The sequence below is a fragment of the Gossypium hirsutum genome, chromosome D08 (genome assembly GCF_007990345.1).
Source record: "Gossypium hirsutum isolate 1008001.06 chromosome D08, Gossypium_hirsutum_v2.1, whole genome shotgun sequence".
Classification (NCBI taxonomy): domain Eukaryota; kingdom Viridiplantae; phylum Streptophyta; class Magnoliopsida; order Malvales; family Malvaceae; genus Gossypium; species Gossypium hirsutum.
In genome coordinates, this window is record NC_053444.1 from 65758515 (window position 1) to 65780758 (window position 22244).

A 22244-nucleotide genomic window follows, 5' to 3' on the forward strand; every position below is an offset into this window, starting at 1 on the left:
TTTAATAATTTATTTTAGTTGAGACCCAATCTTTATAATAATATAAGTACAATATCAGTTGAAGTATAAATTCAATGTTCAGAATTTTCAACCATTTTTTAAGTTGTATTTTATAATTCTTGATTCTACTTATAGTTGATTCGGATATGAAATTTTAAAAAAAAATTTAAAAATTTATTGTAAAAATTTAAAAATAAGTACACTAAAAAATTCAATCATGTATTGATTATAAGAATGTATTAGAACATAAATCAGAATTTCAAAATTTAAAGAATTTTAAATTATTTTAGCCACCATAAATTTAGATCTTTTTTCAATTTAACTTGTATTTTTAATTAAATTTGAAACTTAAAAAATAAGTCAAAATCATTTTTTATAGAGAATATGTTGATTAAAATATTAAAATTTTAACGATGTCGGCGTACCAACTCACGTGGCAGTTTATGTACTTGATGTTGACATGACACAAGTTAACAAATAATTTAAAAAATTATAAAATATTTAAAAAAATTTAAATTTCTTAAGAAGTCTTAAAAATTTAAAAAAAAAGCGCATGAAATACATGTAGATTATAATGCATGCTGTCATATTTAAGAATTTAACATTTTAATTAATATTTTTATTAAAATCCAATGATCTGACTATTTTTAAAAATTTAATGATTAAATTCGAATTTTTTATGGATTAAAGAGTAAATTTAGCTATAAAAAAATAAGAATTTCAGGTTCGGACAAGACAAAGCAAAGTAAGCAAAAATGTACTAACAGTTGTTGGACAGACAACATTATCCTAAAATTAATAAATAAAAAAATCAGTTCCTCTATTAAAAATAAAAAATTCACACCTCATCCATTTTTTCCCGAAACTCAAAAATACCGTTTGTTCTTCAAGAAAATCCCCTCAAATGAAAGAAAATCTCTTCTTAAACGCAAACCCCACATCAAATTCTTCACTCCAATTCCTTTCTTTCCATGGTAAGACAAAAGCCCAAATTTCATTTTTGAAAGCACCCTCTTCTCTTCCCTTTTCTTCAAGATCCTCTTCTTCTTGTTTCGTCCCACTTTGTTCTTCCACTCCTTATACTAGTTCAACTACAAAGGAGTTCAATTTGGAGTCCAATGGATTGCCCCAAACCTCAAAATCTAATCTTGATGGAGAATCCAATGAGAATTACAATGTGGGGATTGGTCATCCAGTCGTCCCAAATTTTATTCCAACTCAAAAGATGAGTTTGAGTGATCAAGCCTTCTATCTGTTCACTTTTATTGCTTGTACGGTATGGTTTTAAGGCTTTTCAGGTTATTGTGTGCTATATATGTGTGTATGTGGAATTTTCATGCTATATATGTGCGTATGTGTGAGAGAGAATATTTGATTGATAGTCTCATTACTTGGAAGGTGTGCTAAATATGTTCTGTAAAGTGTAAACGGATTGTTCTTTTATGTTTTGAGATTATTTAGTGCTTATTTTGAGGTTGTTTAAGGGCAGTTCTTGGTTTTGGGCATGTTTTATGTGAGTGCTTCTTATTGCTTAATGGATATTTTCAAAATTTGATAAGCATCTCTTGTTTGCATGTAGCTTATATATATATATGTATATGAAATTGATGTTTGATAATGTTGGAATAGTAACTTGGTTATAGTATGCCGTTCCCACTATTCAATTTTTTCTTTAGAACCCTCCAAGTACACATAAAAACTTGGAAAAAATTGAACTTACTCGTGTTAGAAACATATTCGTATCCTACACTCATGTTCGAGTCTTAGTAACATAGGATAGTCTATACTTTTCTCATGTATCATTTCTTTTTGCATTTGTTGATTATAGTTTCATTGTTATAATCAATTTTTTGCACTTTGTTGGATGCATATGGTATTTGAACAATTTGTTGGATAATTTTTATTTTTTGCAGTTTTCTTTGGCTTGTTACTGCAAATCAGATAGATTCTTTCTATAGGCAGGCAGTGGTAGAAATTCAAGTGTTTTGCATTGGTATTAAGTACTATGTTTGGTGTTTCAATTTTCTATATTTTCGGATTGGTTGACACCAATCACTTGGATACATGCAGGCTTCTTTGGCGTTTACAAGTCTGGTCATTGCAGCTGTTCCTACACTGTTTGTAAGTGTTCTGACATCATATTTGTAACTTTGTCGTAGTTTTGATATGCTAATTAACAGTGATGAGTTAGTTCAAGGTTGTTCATGGGGATTTTGGCATATGCCTACTATACTTGATATTTTAAACTACCCCTTATGCGATAATTAGGAAGTCTATGTCAGCCTCAATCAAAGAAAGGAATGCTTCAGTTGAGATAAAATTGAGCATAGGTTTTCGGATTCGATACAATGATTAGGTCTAGTTTGCATTTAATAATTGGTAAATTTATTTCGATTGTTTCCTGTTTTGCAGGCCATGAGAAGAGCTGCAGTTTCTCTTTCCAAGCTCGCAGATACGGCTCGGGAGGAACTTCCCAGTACAATGGCTGCGATTAGGCTTTCGGGAATGGAAATCAGTGATCTTACACTGGAACTAAGTGATTTAAGGTAACAATTAAATCTTCTTTGTCTTTTTTGTTGTATACTCTTGCACTGTTTTGCTCTGAGTCTTTATTTTTCTTGAAGTACGGGAGTATCGTTATGAGGATATGATCAGAAAAAATTAAGAGAAAATTGAACATGCTCATGTCAGACACATACCTATATCCGACACTGACACACTCATATTTTCATCCTTTTGTTGCATAGTCATAGCATATTATAGTTGATAGATGTAATGACTTAAATGAATCATAAATATGATGTCAAGTGTCAACTTTTGACATTTCTGTTTCCTTTCCGATGCCACAATAGTATAATGCTTTTGGTTTGCAATTGCCACTTAGCCAAGAGATAGCCGATGGTGTGAACAAATCAGCTCAAGCTGTGCAGGCCGCTGAAGCTGGAATTCGACAGATCGGTTCGCTTGCCCACCAACAGACTATGTGTAAGTTCAAAACTTGCTCTTGAACCGCCCCGACATAAAGGCTCGGTATTGGTTTCATTTTATTTAACCCCATTTCCTCTTATACCCAGCAATGATTCAGGAAAGGGCTAGTCTACCTATCATCTCTATACAACCCGTTGTTGCCGGGGCTGCTAGAAAAACTTCTCATGCCGTCGGCCAAGCCACAAAGACGATCATGAATATCATATATCGAGGAGAATCTGAGTCAGAGAATGACGATGATAGTGTCATTGATCGAGTTGAAATCTAAGGACTACATTGCTTCTCAACACTGATGGTCTGTGTACATAAAGAGCTAAGACTTGGGACCGAACTTGTTTAATTTTCCAACAGCATATAATATGTCGGAAAATATACACTAATATAAGTTCAATATGTTGCATATAATTAATGAATATATTGTGGTTTGAAATTAACCCTTTTTTCCCCAGTTTGTTCTTTTAAGTCTAATTCATGAATTTATTTTTAAGTCTAATTTATGAATATTTGGTTTCTTAAGCAGTTGGACACTTTAAAAAAAACTATATTTTAAGAGAAGAAATACAATACAGTATATTTCAGCAAAACTCGCATAGCTTAATAGACTTGCATAGTATTTCACAACATCTTCCTCTTAAAACATCAACTTTAGCTTGAAAACCAGAAAATCAACAAATATACACATCTCTCTCTCTCTCTCTCTCTCTCTCTCTCTATATATATATATATATATAAAATATATGTGTGTGTGTGTATATGCCTGCATCAATGAGATATTCACTAGTAATTGACATAATCTTCCCAGTTTCTTACAAGGACCAAAGACCTCTTCCTTCTTTCTGAAACTCTTTTTTTTTTTTTTAATCTTCACTCTCTCCTGTGAATCACAAAAATGTCTAATGAAGAAAATAACTTTTCCTAATTTCCATCTTTATAATATTACCACAACTTTTATTATAAGCAAGTATCCGAATTACCCTTCCGAAACCTCTGCATTCACAATGAAGTCACTTCCATGGACCTTGACTGTGGTGTTGCTGATGGACCAATTTCTTTCCTCATTTTCTGTATACATATTTCAACGAATTAATACGTGATTCGGCTCTGAACTATATATAAGATGTAAACAATGAAAGGGATTGAAGGTAATTAAACCATGTCAGCCACTGTGTTTTTCCAAGCCTTCTCTAACTCATCAAAAACAACATCGATAGGTGGTCGGCCCCTACTCGATTTGGCAACACAAAGTACTGCAATTTGTAAAATGGCTTCGAAATCTTTCCTATTGAGATTTCCATGAAGCCTCGGATCTTCGAAATCTGTTGATGGACGATTTCCCATGCTCACATCCTTTGCCTACATCAAGTATTTGGATTTAAATGACACTTATTATTGGCAATCAATTGCAGTGAATATTGACAACTAAAAGACTCAAAATATCTACTTTTCGTGTAAGTTGTTCACTGGCATCGAGATCCAACTCGAAAACTTTCTGTCCTGAAAGAAGTTGCAAGGCTACAATGCCAAAGCTGTAGATATCACTGGCACAGGTTAGCTTAGCATTGCTCATATATTCTGGATCCATATAACCTATTGTTCCTCTAACATCAGTGAAAACTTTGCTTTCCTCCATTCCTAGCATCTTTGCCAGCCCGAAATCTGAGAGTTTAGGCTCCAAATCTTCGGTCAAGAGGATGTTTGTGAGCTATAAGACAAGCATTCACTATTAGGAACAATTATCATATACTATGTTACTCGGACTCGGATGTCAGAATCATACATACTCACGTCTGAATATGTGTGAAAATGAAAAATCGGAGCAGCATAGTTCGTAGAGACAGATTAGTAGGTTATGATCTGTGTTACCTTAATATCTCTATGCACAATGCATCCATCAATGTAATTGTGGAGATACCTCAGCCCAAGTGCACAATCTCTTAGGATCTTAACTCTTTTTTCCCATGTCAAGACAGTGTCTTTCCCTGAAAACGAAACATAGTTCGGTCAGTTTACAAATTTCCACTCTTAAACGGTGACATTCAAAAGATCTGAGACCTGAACCCGGCATCTGTAATGCCACTGCCCTTCTTAAAGCACGAAAACTGCAATTTGGGATAGAAAATTAGCAAGTTACAGATAGAAAGAACAAACATGTAATGGTTGCAAGAAAACTTTACGTAGGATATGGTCAGCAAGATTCCCTGAATGACAATATTCCAAGACCAAATACTGCTCATCACCTTCGATACAGCAACCGAGCAAAGACACAAGGTTTGGATGCCGAATCCGGGATAGACCGGCAACTTCCCTAGTGAAAGAATCCAAAGAGTTGCCTTTCTTTATCTGCTTGATGGCCACAACTTGTCCACTAGGCAACCTGCCTTCGAAAACTTCGCCGGCACTCCCTCGGCCTAAACTCTTCTTTCTATTGTTAATGCTTATAGCTTTCTCAATCTCAGCCTTTGAGAAGATGTAGAGGCAAGACCAGTTATTGATGTCCTTTGGTAGCAGTGGTTTTGGAAGCCTTTTTTGGATCTTGCTTTTCTTTAGGGTCACAAATTTTACCAAGACTAGGATCAAAATCAGCACCATGACTGCTACAAAGACTGCAACAAGTGCTTTTGCTAGGTTCCCTATAAAATTATTTCAGTGAGCATTTTATAAAATATTCACCAAGATTAAACCGCAACCATAATTTAAATACCTGACTTGAACAGAATCAAACAGCTGCAAGAGATGAGATAAGAAAATCAACTTACTTTTGAGTTTGATATAGCCTGGATCTGTTAGGCAAAGAAAAGCTCAAAGTCAGGGTTAGGGAACCTGAACACCTATGTTACTCAGACTCAGTTGTAAGTATCAGATACGAGTATGTTTTTGAGTTTTTTCAGGTATTTAGTGAGTCCTTGGAACATAGACTTGAATGCAAGGCAAAAAAAGGATTCTAAACAAGTTATGGTCCTTACCAAAATCATCTAAAGAAGACATACAGCTAAACAAATTTGGACCAAAAGAGCTATCAGTAACATTTGCAGCAGCAACCGAAAGAACTGCAGCTAAACTACATAATGTTCTTTCAGTATGATCCTTTTGCCTTTGAACTAGTGCCAACAGAGATTCAGCTACCTTTTCTATGGCATCAGTGCAGTTCTTACAGGTGTTGTCAAATGAAGAACTTAAGTCAGAACATAACTTCACTGCTTCCAAGTAAGGTGGACTGCCCTGAATTTGTGACAGGGATAGGTTTGAACATTTGGAACTGCCAGAGTAAAAATTGTCAAATCCACAAGAGTGTAGGGAAACTAATGGTTGTGATGGAAATGGAGAATTGCATTGGTTCCATGAATCTTGTCCAATGAAGATGATACTGTCTGGTATTTGATTAGCTCGAACTGCAAGAACTTGAAACAAGGCATTGAGGGCGTTTCGACAGCAAAGATGTGAAGATATACTGCCCCATAAGATGACTTTCCCATTTTCACCAATGCAGTTACCACTTGGTAGGTAAGGGTATGAAGTGAAATTCAAGGAACAGTCTGCAAACAAATAGCCTCTTTGTTAAATTGCACCGACAGACACATTTTGTATCACGTCTGTCATAATCAATTATAATAAATATCTACGGTTGATAGAGCCAAAATCATAAAACAAAGTAAGATTGAAGATATGGCTTTTACCTTCTAATTCTATACATTATTTTTTCAGGCATCATGCTCCAAAACCATCTTAGCAAAACCTTTGTTATTATCTTCAATCAAAATTGTTTGAGCACCAAAAAAAGAAGAAGAAAGGAAATAAATGGCTTACAATGTCTAAGTAAAGTATAAGGCGAGTTCAGGTAACCCTAACTGTTATCTAAAAACACAGTCAACATAGAGTTTATTTTTGTTAACTTATGTAGTCACCTTTAAAAAGTGATGTTTAATAGACCCTTCCCCTATATCTAAGTTGCAACGATCTTTGTACTAAAAGAAGCAGCTCATGTGGACTTAAATTGGTATCTAAAAACAATGTCAACCTTGAATGTAACTCAATTCTTATAGCTACCTTTATGAGGTTACATTTAGTAAATTTGGGTTTGAATTTATGTATTTACATTTCTCTCCTCTGTCTTTAGGGTCCCACTTTCTTTGTAAAAACAAGTAACCTTGTGAACTTAAATTGTTATCTAAAAACCAAGTGTATCTGGATTTTAACTTAATTATTTCATGAAATCACCTTTAAGATGTGGCATTCAACAAATTTAGCATCTACTACTTCTTTTCATGTCAGTAGACTCTAATTTCTTTTATTTAAAAGAAAAAAAAAAGATTTAAAAAACCCTAATTTATTATCTAAAAACTAGATGAATCTCGATATTTTAACTCAAATGATTAATGAGCGACCTTAAAGTGGCATTTGACAAGTTTAATTTGGGATTCTACTATCTACAACTTCTATCTATATCCCTAGACCTATAATTTTGGATTCTACCATCTACAATTTCTATTAAAACTTTAAAAGTGCACTTAAGGGTGACAACACTTTGAGGGTTTGTGACCCAAATAAGACAATTTTGGCTTATGATTTTTTATCATATGTTCATGCCCAATAATCTGAATCAGATTGTGACATAATATGTCGCCACACACAAATGAGTGCACTTTGCAGAACTGATATTAATTGACAGTAGACTTAAATTGTTCTCTTGAAACTATGGGAAACTCAGAGGCCTAAATTTATTCATGACATCAACATTTAAGAGATAGCATTCAATAAATTTGGATCCAATTTCTAATGTCTACAAATCAATTATCATAACCCAACATCTTTTATCAAATCATCAAAGCAAAGCTTAAATCCAGGACCAAAACAAAAGGTCAAAATTTTCATTTAAACAAAAAAACAAACACATGGATTACAGTAAAAAGAGTTAAAACAGTAAAAAGAGAAATTTAACCTGCAACATCTGGTGAAGGAGCAGCAAAAGCAAAGGCAATAAAAAAGAAGCAATAAATGCAGCACAAGGTGGCAAGTTTCAGCCATGTATAAAGTGTTTTCATCTCTTCTTTTTTTCCTGCTATGGTAGACCCTATAAAGATTTATACACCATGGAAGAAAGATATAATTACAGTATATGAAAGAGAGGGGGAAAAAAGCTGAAAATTTTTCCATTGGAGAACATCATGTTCTTCATTTATACACCATTGTTTCCCTAGTGATTATCATCTAAAAGGCTGGATATTCTTTAATGGTAGCTGGATTCTTACAGCTAACTTTACAAAACCTTGGAATGTTCACCATTTAAAGAATTTTATCAGTTCATCTACATTGCAAGTCTAACATTCATTGTATATACAAAACTTTCCTTGAATTTAACTCCCATTTGACGATTTCTTTTTTCTATCTATTCATCAGAGTAATCCAATCATAGAATCTTAAATCACATCCCCGCTTCTTCTGCTGAACCACCTCCAGCCCGGTTCAATTCTTGGATGTTAATAAAAAACCGACTGAGATATCTAACCAATAACAAATTGGAACATAGCATATGTTGACCTCATGATGATGTAATCATTTGGAATAAAACCCTAAAAATATTTAAAAATATAAAATATAAATATATATAATTGTTTAAAAATTAAAAAATTGTTAGAATTTAAAAAAAAAATCATTTGGAAGATTGTAAAAGTTATTAAAAATTTTATATAAAAATTGTATTTTAAAATATTTTAATAAAAATTGAATAAATTTTTATATCAAAATTTGTTATTATACATTATATATAAATACCAAATTTTAATGGAAGGGCTACTTTATTCACTCAAGAACCAATTTACTAATTTTTCAGTAAACCTTTGTAATATTTTTACCAAGATAATAAATACCGAATACGCCTAAACATATCAAGTAAAGAAACCAATTCATGCAAGTTTCGATATTTTAATTTACAACGCTTTTATATATAAATCATTGTTTTTCCCTAGTAATTACCAGTGAAAAAGATTAGGATAAGAATTCTTGTTTGGTTTATTTTGTTTTATCTCATGTCTAATTTTGAATGATTTTCATTTAATTCACAAAAAAATTACGGTTCACATAATCCGAACATTTTAATACATATTTGAAAAGAGTGTGTTGAAAGTCAATAAATGTGAGAGTTTAGGAAGAGAGGGATACAAGATTTTAAAGTTATCCTCTGATAGAGATAAAAATGGATGAAAGGTATCCTGATCAACTTAACAAGTTTATATATTTTAAAGTGAGTCTCTTAAAACATATTTTTTTGCTGAAAAAAAAATCTCGAATCTTCAATATATGATCGAATAATAGCTATTTTACCTATATATAAATATAAATCAAATTGTAGATTATCAAGTGGGAGCTCAACTTAAAATTTTGGTTCAAATATATATATTGGGTGCTTTTACTTTTTGACTCTTTTGTTCATTCCTTCTTTTAAATGTTCACAATAAATTATTGCTTCAAACTTAAGTTTACTCAATGGTTTAGTGAATGATAATTGTTTGCTTAGACTTAAAAGTGCCTTTTAATGGTATAAAAATGTATCAGACAATTTGCTCAATGAAGAATGCCATGCATGGATATTTATTTCATTTTTTTATTAGCCTTAAAATTATTCATAACCCCTCCTTTAAATGTATTTCACTACGCTCGAATCCACATTCTCCTATACTAAAATAATGCCGAAGCCAACTAAGACTCAAATTAATCAACATTAATAGAGCTTTTTAACTTCACAATATACTCAAACTTTTTAACTCCATTGATAAGATTTTTAAATCTAAAAAATAAACAAGACACTTATTTTAATCTTATTTGAGTAAAGTACACCTATGGTCACTAAACTATCAGTAAGTTTACGTTTTGGTCACTCAACTTCAAAAAGTTATAAAATGGTCACTGAACTATTCGAAAGTTTTCATTTAAGTCATTGGGCTATTAAAATCGCTACTGTATAGCCTTCTCTGTTTACACTGCCTGCACCAATCAAAAGTTTATATTTTTCTCTTTTACAGTTCAGTTTTTTTTCATGAAACAATCTTTAACATCACAAATCTATGAATCAAACTCCTAACAATTTTCTTCTCCGATCTCCGACATTGATTGTCGGATCAACTTGGATCTAAGGTATTTTTTTCTACCCGTCGATGGGTACTAATCAACCATATTGATCACCGAATCATCGCTTGGAGCTCGCTAGCCAAACTTTTTTTTTAAAAGAACACTTATCATCCCAGTGATTTAAATAAAACTTTTAAATAGTTCAGTGATTTAAATGAAAACTTTCAAATAATTCAATGATCATTTTGTAACTTGTTAAAGTTGAGTGACCAAACCGCAAATTTACTAATAGTTTAATTACGTTGAGTGAAGTTGGCCTTTTTTAACAAAACCGTTTTTTAAAAATTGAACACCGTTATTAATTTCTATATCTAAACTACCATATTCCGCTGCACACAGTCTTACATTAAAACCATCACTTAAAAACCACGTGATTCACAAATCCGACGGTCCTAATTCAATTTTACGTTTATGCCTTTTTGTGTTCAGTGTTTCACCATTTCCCCGCGTAACCCGCTCTACTACTTTTCTCTCTAATCTATCCATAATTTTTGTTCTTCTTTTAATTATTTGCAGCAAATTCTCATTATTATTTTATTCAAAATTGCTGCAATTTTTTGCGAAATTGGTGGGAGACTCGAAGATTCACGTCTGAAAATTTCGAAATAAAGGTTTCCTTTTCGTTTTTTTTTTTTGCTAAGCTTTCTCTTCGAATTCATTCGTCCTTCAAAATTCCTTGTTTTTTTATAAAATCTACAAAAAGAAAATATAGTTTAAAAGAGTTGAAATCGAAAGCTTTCCGCATGCATGTTACTGATCCTCCGAAACAATTAGGTGATTTTTTTTGTATGTTTGGTTGTAGAGATAGGAATAAAGGATAGGAAGTAAAAGAAGAGAACAAATTGACTTTCATATTTGGAAATTTTTTGTTTAAATTTGTACATGTGATATTAGTGCATGTGTTTTTGCTCCAAATTAATTTGATTTTTTTTAATGTTTCATTTTTGTTGTTTGGTTGATGAGAAAGTGCAAGAATGAAAAACGAAAGATAAATTATATTTTGTTGTTTTTTCCATGATAAAAATATCGGTTTCTAAATGATTCACCTTGCTTCATCCTTTCTATATTTTTAACTATCATTATTATCTAATTAAAATTAATTATTTTCTCCCTTTTTTTCGTAACATTTTATATTTGTTACTCTATACTTTGTCTAATCAAAGAGTTAATGACAACGACCAGCCATGAGAGCCATACTGTTGTTCCAATAGAGTCGGAAGCGTGTAAATTATTGTACTAAAAAATCACACAAAGTTCAATTCCCAGGGAAGAGAGGTGGATCACATGGATCTCTTAAATACCAAGTCTTTCCTTAGACAGAATATCCCTTCTATAGTAATTTAATAGCACAATTAAATACTACTATTATACCCTCAAATATTGAAAGAAAAATAGGACAAGAAAGAACTCAAGAGTTTTAACGAGGTTCGGTAAATTATACCTACGTCCTCGGGCTACTAAAACTAGATGATAACTTTACTATCTCCAAAATATTACAAACAAATAGAATTCCTTAAGAATTCTCAAATGGGAGAAAAAGAAAACTAAGAGAGAAAGATTGGTTGGGATGAATTGAAATGAGAAATGAGAAGGCCTATTTATAATTGAGGTTTAAGGACCACACAATAAATAGCCCATTATCTCAAGGACCAAAAAAAATTATCCCATGCCACTTTTTCAAAGTCAACTTTAGGGTGCTAAACTTACACCACTTGGATTGTTTTCCATTAAAATTGTCTGCCATTAATCATAATGTTAACAATCTCCACCTTGAAGATTTGATTAGGATAATCACATCTTCACACACTTCCTTCAACTCCCCAAATTTGATAAAGCTATCTTTTGTAGTGCCTCCAAATGCACTCTCGAGCGCCATACACCTGAAGGTGCTCAAATTCTCAGGATGTTAATCAAGTTCAAACAATGATTAAACTTGATTGTTGTTACCACCTTGGTCATCATATCTGCGGGATTATCTGCTGTTGGAATCTTCTGAAGTAGAATTTTTCCTTTTTCAAAGACTTCCCGCACAAAGTGATATCTTACGTCGATATGCTTGGTTCTTGAATGATAGACTTGATTTTTCGCTAAATGAATAGCGCTCTGACTGTCACAATATAAACTTATGTGACTTTGAACAACTCCTAAGTCTTTCAACAATCCATTAAGCCAAATAGCCTCCTTAACAGCTTCTGTAACTGCCATATATTCTGCCTCTGTAGTAGACACAGCTACTGTAGACTGTAAGGTAGATTTCCAACTCACTGGGGCTTTCGCAAGAGTAAACAGATACCCCGTAGTTGAACGACGTTTATCTAAATCACCAGCAAAGTCGGAATCAACATATCCAACTACAAACTGACCAAGTGCTTCATCCTGTTCAAAAATTAAACCAACATCTACGGTTTTTCGAAGATACCGTAGAATCCATTTCACAGCTTGCCAATGTCCTTTTCCAGGATCATGCATATACCTGCTCACAACTCCAACAGCTTGTGAAATGTCAGGCCTCGTTCACACCATCGCATACATCAAACTCCCAACTGCATTAGCATATGGGACTTTTGCCATATATTCTCTTTCTTCTTCAGTTTTCGGAGATAATTGAGCACTAAGTTTCAAATGAGAAGCAAGTGGGGTACTTACATGTTTTGTGTTTTCATTTACACCAAACATTGTAATACCTTTTTCAGATATTGCTTCTGATTTAAACAGAGCTTGCCTCTCGGTCTATCTCTACTTATCTCCATGCCGAGAATCTTCTTACCCTCACCTAGATCTTTCATCTCGAACTCTTGATTCAACTGAGCCTTCAGCTTATCTATCTCATTTTGGCTCTTCGAAGCGATTAACATGTCATCAACATACAAGAGTAGATAAATGAAAGATCCGTCATACAGCTTCTGCAAATATACACAATTGTCATATTTGCTTCTTGTGTACTTCTGCCTTCTCATAAAGCTATCAAATCGCTTGTACCACTGCCTCGGGGATTGCTTCAATCCATATAGCGATTTGTTAAGCTTACAAACCCAATTTCTACCACCAGCATCTGTGTATCCTTCTGGCTGAGTCATATAGATCTCCTCTTCTAACTCACCATGCAAGAAAGCCGTCTTAACATCAAGTTGAGCTAGCTCCAAATTCAACTGTGCTACCAAGGCCAACAAAATTCTAATGGAGGAATGCTTCACAACAGGGGAAAATACATCATTGTAGTCAATTCCCTCCTTCTGAGCGTAGCATTTAGCTACCAATCTTGCCTTGTAGCGAATATCCTTCTTGCTAGGAGATCCATCTTTCTTTGCGAATACCCACTTGCATCCGATTGCCCTTTTACCTTTCGGTAATTGCGCCAACTCCCAAGTATTGTTCTTCCGGAGAGACTGCATTTCTTCATCCATGGCGCTTTTCCATTTATCACTTTCTAAGCTTTGCATTGCTTCTTGATAAGTGATAGGAATATCATCAACAACGGGAAGGGCGTAGGCCACCATATCAGTAAATCGAGCAGGTTTACGAATTTCTCTCCGTGGCCTTGCAACTGCAACTGGTTCTGGTGTACTTAGTGGTTCTTGGGTCAGAACCTCTTCAACCTCTAATTCCTCCATTGTGGCTGGAGAATTAGACTTATTAACTGGGCAAATCCCCATCTGCTCAAACTCCACCTGTTTTGGAGTACTCTCCACCTGCTGTGGAGTATTGCTCGTCTGAATATCTTTATCTGCTACCTTTTTCAATGTGGCAGATTCATCAAAGGTAACATCTCTGCTACAGATCATTTTCTTTGTGCTTAAGCACCAAAGACGAAATCCCTTCACTCCAGAAGTGATTCCCATAAAGAGAGCTTTCTTTGCCCTCGGATCTAATTTTGACTCCTTCACATGGTAATATGCAGTGGATCCAAACACATGTAAGGAATCATAATCTGTAGCCGGTTTTCCAGACCATACCTCCATAGGAGTTTTTCTTTCTAATGCAGATGATGGCAAACGATTAACAAGATGGCCAGCGTATGTCACAGCCTCAGCCCAAAATTGCTTGCCCAACCCAGCATTGGACAACATACATCGAACATTCTCCAGCAATGTTCGATTCATACGCTCTGCCAATCCATTCTGTTGTGGTGTATCCCTAACTGTGAAGTGTCAAACAATACCATACTCTTGGCACACATCGAAGAACGGATCACTTTTATATTCCCCTCCATTGTCCGTCCTAAGCCGCTTGATTTTCTTGCCAGTCTGGTTTTCGATCATAGTTTTCCATTTAAGAAAAACTCTAAGCACTTCATCCTTAGTTCTCATGGTATACACCCAAACTCTTCTGGAAAAGTCATCAACAAAAGTAACAAAGTAGTGTTTTCCTCCCAATGAAGGTGTCTTGGAAGGCCCCTACACATCTGAGTGAACATATTCCAAAATACCTTTTGTATTATGGATAGCAGTACCGAATTTCACTCTCTTTTGCTTTCCCAGAACACAATGCTCGCAAAATTTTAATTTGCAAGCCTTTGCACCTTTCAACAATCCTTGCTTTGCCAGAATTTGCAAGGATTTTTCGCTGGCATGTCCCAACTTCATATGCCACAACTGTATTGAGTCCAATTCTTTGTTGCCGGAAGCTGCAGCGACTGCTCTAATAACTGTACTACCTTGGTAGTAATACAAGTTATTTTTCCTGATGCCCTTCAATATCACAAGTGCGCCAGATGTCACTTTCAAAATCCCATCTCTCATAGTAACAACTGAACCATTGGATTCCAAGGCTCCCAATGAGATGAGATTTTCTTCAAACTGGGCACGTACCGAACATCAGTCAGAACTCTGGTTGATCCATCTTGATTCTTTAATTGGATTGAACCTATCCCAACAGTTTTACAGGCATTCTCATTGCCCATATAAACAACTCCTCCATTTAGTTCTACTAAATCAGAGAACCACTCCCGGTTAGGGGACATATGATAGGTACAACCCGAATCCAATATCCACTCATCTGAATGGAACGACGATGATGATGCAACCAGTGATAGTTAAGAGTCACTAGTATCATGCTTTGCAACACAAGCATCTACAGCAGCTTTTCCCTTATTCTTCAGCTTTGGACAATTTTTCTTCCAGTGGCCTTTCTCATGACAAAAGGCACATTCATCTTTCCCGAGTCTGGACTTTGACTTTGATCTCCCCTTTTGAGTTTTCTTCCGAGTGTATGAACGACCTCGGACTACTAAAGCTTCTGTATCTCTGATTGAGTTTTTCTATTTGTCATTCTTTCTCTGTTCATAACTGTATAAGGCCGCACAGACTTCGCTCAGAGATATATCACTCCTGCCATGAAGTAGAGTAGTTTCTAGGAACTCAAACTCCTCAGGAAGTGACCCCAACAGCATCAAAGCCAAATCTTCATCTTTGAATGTCTCATCCATATTCAGCAAATCAGTGACTAACTGATTAAATTTGGTGATGTGATCATTCATTGTGGTACTTGGGACGTATGTGAAGCGAAACAGTCTTTTCTTCAAGTGGAGCTTATTTTGACTGTTTTTCTTCAAAAATTTTTCTTCAAGTGCCACCCACAACTTATTTGCAGAAGTCTCCTTTGAAAAAGCATTCCTCTGCTCTCGAGAAAGGCATGATCGAATTGTGCCACATGCCAACCGATTGATCGCCTTCCAATCTTTCTCCTGTACATCATTTGGTTTCTCTTCATCAATGGCAATGTCTAGACCCTGCTGAAAAAGGGCATCTAAAACCTCACTTTGCCACATACCAAAATGGCCCGTGCCATCAAAGATCTCCACGGCCAATCTTGCATTTGCAATTGTAGGTCTTGTCCACATGAACGATGTTGAAGCTCCTACACCGACCGTTTTCTCCATAATCTTTCAATATACTTAAGGAAATCTTTTCTGATGTGGAAGATCAGTTTAAACTGCAACCACAGAGCATACTACGATTAACCTTCGACTCTGATACCACTTGTTGTTCCAATAGGGTCGGAAGCTTGTAAATTATTGTACTAAAAAATCACACAAAGTTCAATTCCCAGGGAAGAGAGGTGGATCACATGGATCTCTTAAATACCAAGTCTTTCCTTAGACAGAATATCCCTTCTATAGTAATTTAATAGCACAATTAAATACTACTATTATACCCTCAAATATTGAAAGAAAAATAGGACAAGAAAGAACTCAAGAGTTTTAACGAGGTTCGGTAAATTATACCTACGTTCTCGGGCTACTAAAACCAGATGATAACTTTACTATCTCCAAAATATTACAAACAAATAGAATTCCTTAAGAATTCTCAAATGGGAGAAAAAGAAAACTAAGAGAGAAAGATTGGTTGGGATGAATTGAAATGAGAAATGAGAAGGCCTATTTATAGTTGAGGTTTAAGGACCAAACAATAAATAGCCCATTATCTCAAGGACCAAAAAAATTATCCCATGCCACTTTTTCAAAGTCAACTTTAGGATGCTAAACTTGCACCACTTGAATTGTTTTCCATTAAAATTGTCTGTCATTAATCATAATGTTAACACATACAACCTTTTGGAGATACACAGTGTTGAAGGAAAATCTCAGCCTAAAGCTTTGGATTACAACTACATTAAAAATCAACTTGTTGTAAAGTATATTTTGATACAAAAAAGAGATCAATATGGTGGCATCACAGTTAGCTGTTGTATTTTCTAAGTTGCAAACACTATTTACTTCAGATCATGCCTCTGTAGTCTCTTTGAACCTATTCGTCGCTCTTCTTTGCGCTTGTATCGTGATCGGTCATCTTTTGGAGGAGAATCGATGGATGAATGAATCAATTACTGCCCTTGTGATTGTGAGTTTCTCTCTTGACATTTATTGGCATATATTTATTTGTTTGTGAATAATTCAGCTAAGTTTTGTTTGCTTGGATTATATGTTTTAATCTATTTTCATGTTCAACATTTGTTTTCAAAACATATTCGAACATTGATGCAGGATATGATCCTGCAAGGATTCTCCGAAGATAAGAAAAAAAAAAAGAATTGAACATTGTCATGTCGAACGCATAGTCCCATCCAACTCTGACTAGACTGTGTTTTACTCGTTTAGTACATTTGATTTAATTGATGTTATGTGCAGGGCCTTTGTACTGGGGTTATTATTTTGTGGAGAAGTGGGGGGAAAAGCTCACGTCTTTTAGTCTTCAGTGAAGATCTCTTCTTTATTTATCTTCTGCCCCCAATTATATTCAATGCTGGGTGAGTTCGTTCTTTCGTTTTCATTTCTCTAGACAAAGAATATGGAAATTGTTTAGCTTGTAGAAACTAAAATAGATGTACACGCAACACTAGTTAAATGTATTAACTTTATTTTGTTTGATTTATAAAGCCTCATGTCAATAGTGGGTCAATTTGTTAACATACCACCGAACCATTTTTTATTAACATGATGAGACCGAGCTTTTACTGCAGCATGTGCCACCGAATCTGCTGCTTTATATTTGGTACCAACAATTAAAAATTGTTTCGCATGCTTGCTGCTGCTTATTCTATATTCTAGCTCGAACTTGAATATAAATTCCCTGTGTTTTCAATATTATAAATAGGGGAATAAAGGTGTCCTACGATCTTGGGGGTTTATCTAATTAAGAATATGAAGTAAAGACTTCATTTCGTTCATTATTTATCGTCTAAAGCCCTTCTAATCTTTGCTTTATCTACCAGGTTCAAGGTGAAAAAGAAGCAATTTTTTCGTAACTTCATCACCATCATGATGTTTGGGGCTATTGGTACATTAATATCCTGTACAGTTATATCTTTAGGTATTTTCAAGAACTTTACAGATGCAGTTTACAGTAGTGCAGATACAATCTTTTTTTCCTTTTCTCTCTTGTTTTCGTGTGTAGAGAATGATGGCCTATGTTATTCGGACTTGGGTGTGAGTGCGGATACGGATTTGTATACAGCACGAGAATGTTTAACCTTTTCAAGTTGTTCTGTATTTGGAGGGTCTTTAGTGGGTCATATCCCCATAATGATGTTTGAATATATGTCAAACATAAGTTTCAGACACAAATACTTCAAAAATAATGAAGGAACATAGTTGGTAATATTACGGTGTGGCTTAATTTGTTAATTAAAATCCTAGTATTGGTTGGATGTGAATGAAAGTTTGATGCTTCAAACAGGTGCTACTTACATGTTTAAGGAAATGGACTTTGGCTCCTTGGATATTGGAGATTTTCTAGGTATCTGCCCTTATAGCTCAATTAGTTTTCAAAATTGCTTTCTTCATGTTTGATTGTCTTACTATATTGTTCCCTACAATCCTCAGCAATTGGAGCAATCTTTGCTGCAACAGATTCTGTTTGCACACTACAGGTATTCACAAAGTAAATTCGTAGTAGCCTTTCAAATTTGAAAGTAGATCTTGCAAATTAGGACATGACACGAACCTAAGTAGAAAAGACAAAAGAATAAGTAAAACATTACATAGAACACGGTACGACAAAAAAAAAAAAAACACGAACTTGTCAAAATACTAAGGTGTCAAATTTTATAATAAATATGTAATACTTTATATGAGTATGGCGAGATGAACCATCAGAGCAAAATAGAAAATGGCGAGATGACCTTTTACATACATGGAAAACCAAGGAAAAAACTGAATATACCCATAACCGACACTCACACCAGATTCAAAGCAAAATAGACTAGTATATCAAGCATACTAAAGTGGAGTTGTTTTCTTGTGGTGTAGGTGCTTCATCAAGATGAGACTCCATTACTATACAGTCTGGTTTTTGGAGAGGGTGTTGTAAATGATGCAACCTCAATAGTGCTTTTCAATGCAATCCAGAGTTTTGATCTCTCTGACATCAATTTTAGAATTGCTCTGAAGTCTATTGGCAAATTTTTCTATTTGTTTTCAGCAAGCACAATGCTGGGAGTGTTTGTAAGTCTTTTCTTATCTAAACTCATTATGTAAGCACTGAACTTCCCCCGAGGTGTGATATTTTTCTTCGCCTTACAGGTTGGGCTTGCAAGTGCTTACATCATCAAAATGTTGTACTTTGGCAGGTATGTTTTTTATGGTAGAAAGGTTTTTATGTCAATTCACTAATCCGAATATATGTCATGTTCGTGCTTTTTTTTCTCATTAAAAATATATGTTTCTATATTTTGATACATAAATAATTTATTTTATTTAAATTTTGAAATGTTTGTATATTCATTCATGTTCGTATATTTGTTTATATCATGTCTTATACACAAAAGTATTTAGTTGGCATAGAACTTCATTCGGATGTTATTTCTTATTTTTGGTTATCACAGTACAATGTTGATGGTACAATGTCCTTGAAGTCTTGAACTAAAGTATTCAATGTACTTGGTTTTAACATGATTCAGGCATTCAACAGATCGAGAATTCGCTCTTATGATGCTTATGGCATACCTTTCATATATTTTGGCTGAAGTAAGACTCTTCTTAGTGAAACATGACAGCTCCTTGCAGCCCGTCCTTTCCCTATGAGCTTCTGAATTTGATGACTAATGTGGTTTTTAAGTAACTTTAATGTTGCCTCCCCTGCAGCTGTTTTATTTGAGCGGCATTCTCACAGTATTCTTTTGTGGGATTGTGATGTCACATTATACATGGCATAATGTTACTGAGAGTTCAAGAGTAACAACAAAGTATGCTTTCTCCATCTGTCATTTTACCCTTCATTTTTAGTATTCAGATCTAATGCATATCTAGATATTTGTTTGCGGATAAGACTCTCCAAAAATCCTCCAAATATATGAAAATTTTAAAAAACATTTAATATACCAACTTCAGAGTTCAGACACATACCTAAATTGACACTGATATCCAAATCCGTTAACATAGTCTCCGTTATGTTATCTTAGGGCAATAAAGGTCATGATATCTGGAAGAAAAAAAATGCCTCAAACAATGTTTACGCTTTGTGCATATGCCACAATTGATTCAGTTCTTTTTGTTTAAACACAGGCATACTTTTGCCACCTTGTCATTCGTTGCTGAGACTTTTATCTTTCTTTATGTCGGCATGGATGCCTTGGACATTTCGACATGGAGAGTAAATGATCGGTATGTTCTATTCGACTCTAGGAAGTACAACTTCTTTTGCATTTCCTTTTTCTAACGTGCATTGTATGAAATCTAAGCTACGTGAACTCTTCTTTTTCTTGAACTATTGATGTCTGACACTCTTTCCAATACATATTCGGACCTAAGTATATGACCCTCCAAGGAGCTTTAAAATATTAAAAAAAATAATAACTTCAAAAAACTGAACATATCCGTATTGGATACTCGCATCATCTTTTTTTTGCAGGCCTAGAACGTCACTTATGGTTAGTTCTATACTACTTGCTCTGGTTATGGCCGGAAGAGCAGCTTTCGTGTTTCCCCTATCATATTTAGCAAACTTATCAAATAAATCATCTAGTGAAAATATAAGCTTTAGGGAACAAGTATGTGTTCTTGGCATTAAACTTTTTATTTATTTATTATTCCAAATCAATTAATATTGTTATTTGACATTACCATTTCTTCGCATTTCTTTGTTTAGATAATAATATGGTGGGCTGGTCTCATGAGAGGTGCCGTATCAATGGCTCTTGCATATAAACAGGTAATGGAGTCTCGATACTCTTACGTATCTTGAGACCACAGCGTTATTATCGGTGTTATTACTATTACTCATGGAAAGTAGTATTAAAGTTGGCAAAAATAGTATAAAGTAATTGTATCAAAATATATTCGGACATTAGTATAGGATGTGATATGATCATCCAAATATATCAAGAGAAAATACTAGATAATTATATTCTCGTATTAAACATATACTTATATTTTATATTAAGTGAAAATTCAGGTCATATGTAGATAATAAATAAGAAGAATAGAGAAAATAAGAGTAAACTAGCATTAAAGTTAGTTGAATTAGAATGAAGAATCTCAATAGAAATAATAGATTCGAACTTTTCGTATTTTTAATGCACATGTATTTAATACATATTTAAATATTAATACAAGAATCTAATATGATTCTTCAAATTATATACAAAGAAAACTTTTAAAAATATAAACATATCCATGTAAGACATATTGCTCACATCCGATCAATATTTAACTCTAATCCATGTCATAGATGATAGAATGAGAGTAATTCAAAGTATGAAATGATTTGATAGACTTTTACTTAATGTTATGAATGCAGTTCAAGGTTAGGTCAAACTGAATTGCGAAAGAATGCAGTTATGATTACAAGCACTATAACCGTTGTTTTATTCAGCACTGTGGTAAGATATCTATTGCTTTTATCTACTTTAAACCCGACTCAAATTAAAAAAGCTCATTCAATTGTTTTTTATATAATTTTTATTCAAAATTTTAAAGTAAAGAATTTTTCTTATTGTTGCAACAATAATAGTGTCCGAATTCAGGTTCAATCTACAAATAACAAAATACTTTTAAAAAATTTTTATATCACTACTAATTTGGACCGACTTTGTCGAACATGACGAATTACTATTGTATCCACAAACAGGTCTAGATCAACCGCCTAAAATCATTATTTTTGGAGATGTCACACTTACTATTTTTTGTGTTGTTTCTGCCATAGGTTTTTGGCATAATGACTAAACCTCTAATAAGGGTCTTGTTGCCTCATCCCAAAATAACGACTAGCATGCTTTCAGAAGCATCAACTCCAAAATCCAGTACAATGCCGTTTCTCGGAAGTGCCGATAATTCTTTTGATGATAATCTCGGTGCAGCTCATCGGCCGAGTAGTATTCGTGAACTTCTTGCAACTCCGACGCACACCGTTCATCGTTATTGGCGTAAGTTTGATAATGCCTTCATGCGCCCGGTGTTTGGTGGCAGGGGTTTCGTGCCTTTTGTTCCCGGTTCCCCGACTGAAAGGAGCGAACATAATCTACTACATAAGGAAAGTAGCGAATCGGATGTTTGCAATTTTTGAAATATACAAATTCAAACCTTATTAGTTTACATATATTAGAATTCGTTTATTATATTTACTAAATATATGAAATATTTGTTTAAGTTTATTTGAGTGACTTTTAAGATATCGAAGTTATAAAAATTTAGATTGAAT

General features: G+C 34.1%; 3 protein-coding genes across 5 annotated transcripts; 2 read left to right on the forward strand and 1 right to left on the reverse strand.

The window, feature by feature from the left end:
* The first annotated feature begins 796 nt into the window (after positions 1-796).
* LOC107899184 (uncharacterized) lies at positions 797-3422 on the forward strand. The gene is made up of 5 exons (XM_016824814.2): positions 797-1276; positions 2071-2121; positions 2413-2546; positions 2885-2985; positions 3075-3422. The coding sequence occupies exons 1-5, from the start codon at positions 905-907 to the stop codon at positions 3254-3256; spliced, it is 840 nt and encodes a 279-aa protein (XP_016680303.2). The 5' UTR covers positions 797-904; the 3' UTR covers positions 3257-3422.
* Positions 3423-3511: 89 nt separating this feature from the next.
* LOC107899182 (probable leucine-rich repeat receptor-like protein kinase At5g49770) lies at positions 3512-8351 on the reverse strand. 2 transcript variants are annotated; one of them, XM_016824813.2, is made up of 9 exons: positions 7925-8351; positions 5952-6521; positions 5745-5768; positions 5163-5618; positions 4852-4967; positions 4430-4690; positions 4141-4341; positions 3963-4050; positions 3512-3862 (listed from the first exon to the last, which is right to left on the reverse strand). In XM_016824813.2, the coding sequence occupies exons 1-8, from the start codon at positions 8025-8027 to the stop codon at positions 3982-3984; spliced, it is 1800 nt and encodes a 599-aa protein (XP_016680302.1). In that variant the 5' UTR covers positions 8028-8351; the 3' UTR covers positions 3512-3862; positions 3963-3981. The 2 variants fall into 2 exon arrangements, with proteins under 2 accessions (XP_016680302.1, XP_016680301.1); XM_016824812.2 differs by having other exon boundaries at positions 3512-4050; positions 7925-8346.
* A 6442-nt stretch (positions 8352-14793) lies between these two features.
* On the forward strand, positions 14794-22184 carry LOC107898152 (sodium/hydrogen exchanger 2). 2 transcript variants are annotated; one of them, XM_041098883.1, is made up of 15 exons: positions 14794-14812; positions 16792-16949; positions 17237-17355; positions 17821-17918; positions 18285-18344; positions 18431-18477; positions 18857-19051; positions 19130-19176; positions 19507-19573; positions 19691-19791; positions 20111-20209; positions 20457-20595; positions 20694-20764; positions 21351-21426; positions 21750-22184. In XM_041098883.1, exons 1-15 carry the CDS (start codon positions 14794-14796, stop codon positions 22107-22109), a joined length of 1656 nt encoding a protein of 551 aa, XP_040954817.1. In that variant the 3' UTR covers positions 22110-22184. The 2 variants fall into 2 exon arrangements, with proteins under 2 accessions (XP_040954817.1, XP_016679182.1); XM_016823693.2 differs by lacking the exon at positions 14794-14812 and having other exon boundaries at positions 16773-16949.
* The last annotated feature ends 60 nt before the right edge of the window (positions 22185-22244 follow it).

Coding starts and splice junctions, on each gene's coding strand:
- LOC107899184 (XM_016824814.2), top strand. CDS start 905: ATGAAAGAAAATCTCTTCTTAAACGCAAACCCCACATCAAATTCTTCA. Junction 1,277..2,070: donor TCACTTTTATTGCTTGTACG/GTATGGTTTTAA, acceptor GGATACATGCAG/GCTTCTTTGGCGTTTACAAG. Junction 2,547..2,884: donor CTGGAACTAAGTGATTTAAG/GTAACAATTAAA, acceptor ATTGCCACTTAG/CCAAGAGATAGCCGATGGTG.
- LOC107899182 (XM_016824813.2), bottom strand. CDS start 8,027: ATGAAAACACTTTATACATGGCTGAAACTTGCCACCTTGTGCTGCATT. Junction 6,522..7,924: donor TCCTTCACCAGATGTTGCAG/GTTAAATTTCTC, acceptor ATTTGTTTGCAG/ACTGTTCCTTGAATTTCACT. Junction 5,619..5,744: donor AGGCTATATCAAACTCAAAA/GTAAGTTGATTT, acceptor ATAATTTTATAG/GGAACCTAGCAAAAGCACTT.
- LOC107898152 (XM_041098883.1), top strand. Junction 18,345..18,430: donor GGATATTGGAGATTTTCTAG/GTATCTGCCCTT, acceptor TACAATCCTCAG/CAATTGGAGCAATCTTTGCT. Junction 18,478..18,856: donor ATTCTGTTTGCACACTACAG/GTATTCACAAAG, acceptor CTTGTGGTGTAG/GTGCTTCATCAAGATGAGAC.